The sequence below is a fragment of the Phyllostomus discolor genome, chromosome 8 (assembly GCF_004126475.2).
Source record: "Phyllostomus discolor isolate MPI-MPIP mPhyDis1 chromosome 8, mPhyDis1.pri.v3, whole genome shotgun sequence".
NCBI classification, from domain to species: Eukaryota; Metazoa; Chordata; class Mammalia; order Chiroptera; family Phyllostomidae; genus Phyllostomus; species Phyllostomus discolor.
The window spans coordinates 101985512-101991511 of record NC_040910.2 but is presented as its reverse complement, the minus strand read 5'-3'; the positions used below and the strand labels follow the sequence as shown (position 1 = coordinate 101991511).

General features: G+C 49.6%; 1 protein-coding gene across 4 annotated transcripts in view; it reads right to left on the bottom strand.

The window, feature by feature from the left end:
- Positions 1 to 1183: 1183 nt before the first annotated feature.
- LOC114502520 (speckle type BTB/POZ protein) overlaps positions 1184 to 6000 on the bottom strand; it is a 76904-nt gene continuing 72087 nt past the window's right edge. For all 4 annotated transcript variants that reach the window (XM_028519506.2, XM_028519507.2, XM_036033797.1 and 1 more), the window contains 2 exons: positions 3859 to 4001; positions 1184 to 2396 (listed from right to left, as the gene is read on the bottom strand). In XM_028519506.2, coding sequence (XP_028375307.1) covers positions 2252 to 2396; positions 3859 to 4001 — 288 coding nt within the window. In that variant the 3' untranslated portion in view covers positions 1184 to 2251. The remainder of the gene's footprint in view (positions 2397 to 3858; positions 4002 to 6000) is intronic.

The window sequence follows — 6000 nt, the reverse complement described above, 5'->3', positions numbered from 1 at the left end:
AGACGACGCTCCGCCTCCTACTTCGTACCTAAACATTTCACAAAAGGAACTTGCTACCGTTGCTGACAATCTTTTCAGGGTTGTCCATTAGAAGGACTGTCACTCAACAGTTCTGTGATCTTAGGCAAGTCCCTTAACTTCTCTCATCTATAAAATGGGAAGATGTTTGCCACTCGTCCTACCAAATTCAAGTTGTTGGGAAGCTCACGAGACACTGTGTGCACCGTTCTCTGAAAACTGAGAACTGCTGAGCCAACGTGGTTGCCCCGGAGACCACGTGGCACGGGAGACCGGGCCTGCGGACCCCTGGGGCTGTGCGCTGGTCCGAAGACCGAGGACCGCGGAGGCACAGGGACAGCGGCCAGAGCACGGAGAACCGAGTACCTCCTCACACAGGTGACACTTAGGGAGAAACCGAATAGTGCGACGGAGTGGTCGGTTTCCAATAAGCAGATCCTGTCTTTGATTATACGGATAATGAATATTTACTCCATTGCAGGGGCGGCCAGATAAATGGAAACTGAAATATCTACGAAGGCTACAGTCCCTGAAGGGAAGTGGGAGGTGAAACAAGTCGACATTCCATCTAAGGCCAACTGAGACATCCCTTGGCCAGATGGCCAGTGCGCCCCCCAGCGCCCCTCAACGTTCTGTCCCCCACTGCTGTGCGAAGGGCAGAGGAGGCCCGGGGCGTTCTCGTGAGCTCACTGGGCATTCAGACATCACCTTTTCTGAAGACACCTCGAGTCAGTGACAGACCCAGTTGGAGATAATAACGTCCCTTTATTTAATCTCCACGCCCCCGTCCCCTGGATGTGTTTATACTTCACTAGGAAGGACATTGAGAGGAGGTCTTAAAACACGTCGGGTCTGGAGAGCCCACTCTCACCACCTGCCTCGGCAGAGGCGGGAGCCTGACCCCCAGCACAATGTGTGGGCTGTGATGTGCTCAGGGAGGACAAGAGACTGGCGGCTGCTGGCGGCTCGCGGAGGCAGCGCACGATCAGGGAGATGCAGCCAGTCCTCGCCGCTCGGGTATTTCAGAGCACACCTCTGCCAGCTGAAGGATCGGCTGAGGCCTCCAAAACCCCTTAAGGAACTCAGACCCAAAAGACAACTCAGATGGGTGAAACAAAAGACCAGAGATACCACGCAGTACAAAATAGTCATTATTTATATTTTCAAAAAGAAAAAAATTAACATTTGGAACCTCTCCCCTGCAGGAAGAGGGATGAACCGGAAGGGGCAGAACTGGCTCCTGCGCAGGCGCAGGCACGAACGGCTGAGCAGTCGGGGCTGGGAGTTTTTTCACACAGCATGAATAATAAAATTTGCTTTTCTCTTCTTTTTGTTTTGTGTTTTTTTTTCCTTTTTTTAAGAAAAGGGGGTGGGGGAGGAACAAGAAATAAAATCAGAGAAAAATGCCAAAAAAACATTTTCCACAATATCTAAAAACAGAGAACCATAGTTCTTGTCAAGACAGTATGAATTCTGGGTGAATTATTTTTTTTCCAGTTTTCAACACTAATAAAGATTTTCTGCAAAAGCCACCACATCAGAACACTCATCTTCCAGATCAAATAACCTCCTCCTCTCGCCTTCACTCGTCACTTTTCATAAAGGGACAAAAGGATATATACTCTGTTCTTGCAAACATAAGTGCTAACGGCCAGAGAGCTCTTCTGATACTCGCAGGGTGGGGAGGAGTCTGTCACAAATATCCCAGTTTTAGCACAGTTGGATGGACTGGAACTTCTCTCAATATAAATAGTACTGGAATCCACAAACTGATTTTTGAGAAATTCTGCAAAAATCCTTTCTTCTTTCCTTTTCTTTCCCCTTGTCTTAAAACTAAATGTCCTTCTTCCTTTTTCCTTTTGCTCCAGGCCCCTGACGACTGGTTCTGCTCCGTCAGATGCAGACAGGTTTCTCCAAGTACCACGCCGCCAGGATGTCCTCAGGGCCAGCGCCTAAACCGAATCCCACGGGATCGCACTCGGCCAGGCCAAAGGGAACACAGTGACACAGCAACAGGGTTTTCATTAGGTCGAACAGCCCCGAGTCCCTGGCCCTTCCCTCCCCCCGTTCCCCCAAGTTTATTTAGTGCTGCTTTAAAAGTCTGGGGCCACAGCGCAGTCTCCCCCACGGCAGAGTCAAAGCTCCACAGACTGCGCTGTCTACCTGGTGGTCAGTGGCAGCAACAGTGGCCGCCGCTTCAGGAAAATCAACGGAGTCTCACGACAGCAGGATCTTAGGACTGCTTCAGGCGCTTGCGTGGGGGTCCCAGAAAGGGGCACTGTGCTGAAGCCAGAGAGCGGTACGCCTCAGCCACCAAGTGGGGATGTGACACCACCATGGACTTCCACCCGGAGGTCTCCAAGACATCCGAAGCATGGCTAGGAGAAATGCGGAGAGCTGGAGTAAGTGAAGGAGTAAGGGAAGAATAACTGAACAGCCACCTAGACAGCCTAATTTCCCAGAGTTTGCAAGAGACACTCAAAAAGAAAGCCTTTAATATGCATAAGAATTTGCTTGTTTAGACAGTGCGCAGAGTTGACCAGATTGTGGCTGTTGAACTCTGAAACCCAGAACTCTGCACCACCACATTATCAACTGCAAGGTGAAGTGCTTGCTCCTCAGGCTCTCCGCTACACTGTCCACGCTCTTTATGTCGCTAATGAAGGGACAGCTCTGAGCTTCCTTCTGGCTTTGCCATTTACTAGTGCCCTAACCAGAAGGCAGATCAGAGCCTGGGGCCAATCTGATTATAAAAAAGGAGGGGGTGCTACCCACACTTCACTGAACGGTTAAATCTACAAAGCATCAACAACCTCTCCAGCACAGGAGCACTCACTAGGACCATTTGGTGGTCCCCTTCTTTTTTGCCTCAATCGGTAACTCCTTTAAAATAATCTTGCAGCCCTGACTGGTGTGGCTCAGTGGGTTGAGTGCTGGCCTGCAGACCGAAAGGTCTGGGGCCGCTGGGGCACATGGCTGGGCTGCAGACCAGGATCCTGGCTGGGGGCGTGCGAGAGGCAACCAGTTCATGGATGCTTCTCTCACACATTGATGCTCTCTCCCTCTCTCTCCCCCTCTAAAGATAAATTAATAAAACCTTCAAATAATCTTACAGACAGACTTAGAGGACACTGCTTCCTGTTGGGGGCTCTTTCTGTGTTGAATAACGTTCACTTCCCCCCTGGCAACCTCTTAGACCCGCCTCACTCCAGAACTGCGGTCATGAGGGCTCGGTCCGGCCTGCTGCTCCTCCTCGGGCTTTCTCCAACTTCTGCCTCCCAGCGGGCAGGGGAGTGGAAGCGTGCCCCACGGAGAATTATTTCCGCACGTGATGTGGCCAGGTCATTGGTCATTTAAGTTTGAAGGCACAGATCCTCTGGAAGGAACATCTCTTTCTCAGAACTGTATTTAACCACCTCATCTGCTGGTGGTCCCTTCTCTTCTCATCTCATCCCACGACGAACCATGAGGTGGATCTTACTCCCTCACAAACACACTTCTGCTCGCCCCGAGACCTACATGCCCTTTCTCAAGCCGGTGCCTGCGCAGGAAATACGCTGCCCTTTGGGGCACACAGCCTTTTCTGGCCAGCAACTGTCGTTCCCATCAACTCTGATCACTACAAGGAAGTAAAACTCTTCACTCGGCAATCAGATTAGACCCATGAAAGCAAAACCATCTTCCACACTGTCGAGATGAAGGGAAAGATGAAAATTCTGTACTTACTACTAAGAGGTTAATGACGCTTCTCGTCTATTTTACTCACTAATTCAAAGTCTTTCTCATTCCTCTAGCTATCCCAACTACCCTGAAAGGAAGACTTTGAAGACGCCAACTCACTAGTTGATGAAATCCACTGCCTGAGTTTTCAATTGATCTGCGCTGTGGAGGTCAGCCAAGATGAGAATTTCTGCAGCGTTCTCCACGGAGAGGTTACTGCAGAGGGCATCCTCACACATGACCTTCAAACGCTCCAGGGCATACTGGAAAACACAGGCACCGTGGTCAGAGCAGGCGTCGCTCTGGGCTGAGTGCTACTGAGGCTGTTCTCCGCAGCTATGCCATCGTGTTGCGGATGCCCGAGAAAGCTGCAGGCTGTGAGAAGGCTACCGCTGCAATTACAAACACAGCCACACTCCGAAGGCCGGAACAGCCTGCATACCCACCACTCCAGTCCTACAGTCTACCTGCGAGAAAAAAGGCAATTATGAAGTAGACCTGCATCCCCAAGTGCACCCTGTCCCAACTGTGATTAAAGTGTTTCCCCCCTTACAAGGAGGCATTACTCTGCCTCAAGTCACCAGGGGCATTACATTTGAAATTTCTGCAACCTTTTTGTTTAGAGCCAGCCTAGAGGGAAGCACAGTCCTGTCCACTTCAGCACTGTCACTAGCCCGGCAGGGCCTCCCAACTGGACCGCCAGGCTGTGGACAGGAGCCCTGCGGTGACATTCACCAGCACCTCTGCCACCAGCTGTTCCTGAATGAGGGTCAACCAAGGCCACCTTTTAAACAGAGAAGGATAAATGGAGTCCTATTTTACTGGGGTTGAGGTTAAGATTCTCAGGGTAAGAGAACAAAGCAACAAAGACCCTGGATCCAGTTTCAGTCTGAACACTTCCTACCTTCCAAGTAAAGGGTACAAAGGCTTTGGAAATGAAAGTCTGGGTTAATCCTGGGCACATCTGATTTAGTTGACTTGTTTTGATGCAACTGTACTCCCTGCTCTCACATATGAGATTATGAACTTACTAAGGAACTTCAGGGACAGGAGGAGGAAGGGATAAAAGAAGGCACAAAATAAAAAGTCGTTAATCAGGCCATGGGAAAGGGGTCTGTCTGATCCAGGGTATCTGGTCTCCGCACAGGTCCCGTCTAAGGGGCCCAGAACGCAGTGACGCAGCGCTCCTCCGGGCTGAGTCATGGCAATCAGACCAGGACAGCTTTATTCTCATCGCTCCTGGGTGAGGAGGCCTATCTGCTGGCGCTGTGACCTCCTGCAGCAAAAAGAGAGTTTTATTGGTTTTGGTGCAGCTTTAATTTTTTACATTTGAGTAACTGGAAAACAGTTTCCATGGAAAACAGGAATGACACTAGGCAAGCAAGAAATTAGGTTTTTGTTTTAAGGGCTGGAAAAGGTTGAGTAAATGTTCCGTTTTACACTGTGCTGCACAGAACATTCTTCTTGCCTTTTCTCAATTCATTCTTTTAAAAGGACTTGGTGAATACCTCTGATCCCTACTGTACAATTAGACAAAAGTAGCCACTCTTGTCCCTTGGGAGACCAAGTTTTTTTCTTAATTATACTTCTGAAAAACCTGCCTAATGGCAGTACTTACCCGAGAGATTGCAACTGTGTCTCCCAGGCCTGGCCAATGTGTTTTGTTTTGTTTTTGGTCTAATTACACATGTTCCCAGGAGACTGGAAAAGCTCAGAAGAAGCTGTTTCAGCCTGTAGGGTAAATTCTAGATGTTTAGATCCTTCCATGAAAGATTTCTTTTTCTGTTTTCCTGAAGCTCACAAGGAGGTATAAAGGTAAAAATGTTTCAAATAAGCTTGGAGCAAAGAGTATCTAAGGGGAAAGTTTGAAAACACACCCTTTAGTTACTTCTCATTCATAAATTTATATAAAACACTGCTGTGACGCTTTATCTTTTAAACTCACAAGTTCACACACCGCACTGAAAATACCACCCCCAGGGCGTCAGGTCAGGCTGATCCCCACGCTCTGAGCACCCACAGCAGGTTCCCAGTAGGTGCTCCGGCTGAGGAGCAGACACTTAAACCCAGGGCCACAGACTGTCTAGCTGTGGCTCCGAGAGGTTACAACTCAGCCTCAGCGTCCCCGCACCTGACCTGAGCCAAAGGCCCAGAGCTCACAGGGTCTGTTTCCTTACTGTCCGCACTGGAAGCAAGTTTCCTCTGGTCAGAACTGAGCCGGACTGGAAGGGCGTGGGATGTCCGCACTGCTCAGCTGTGCTA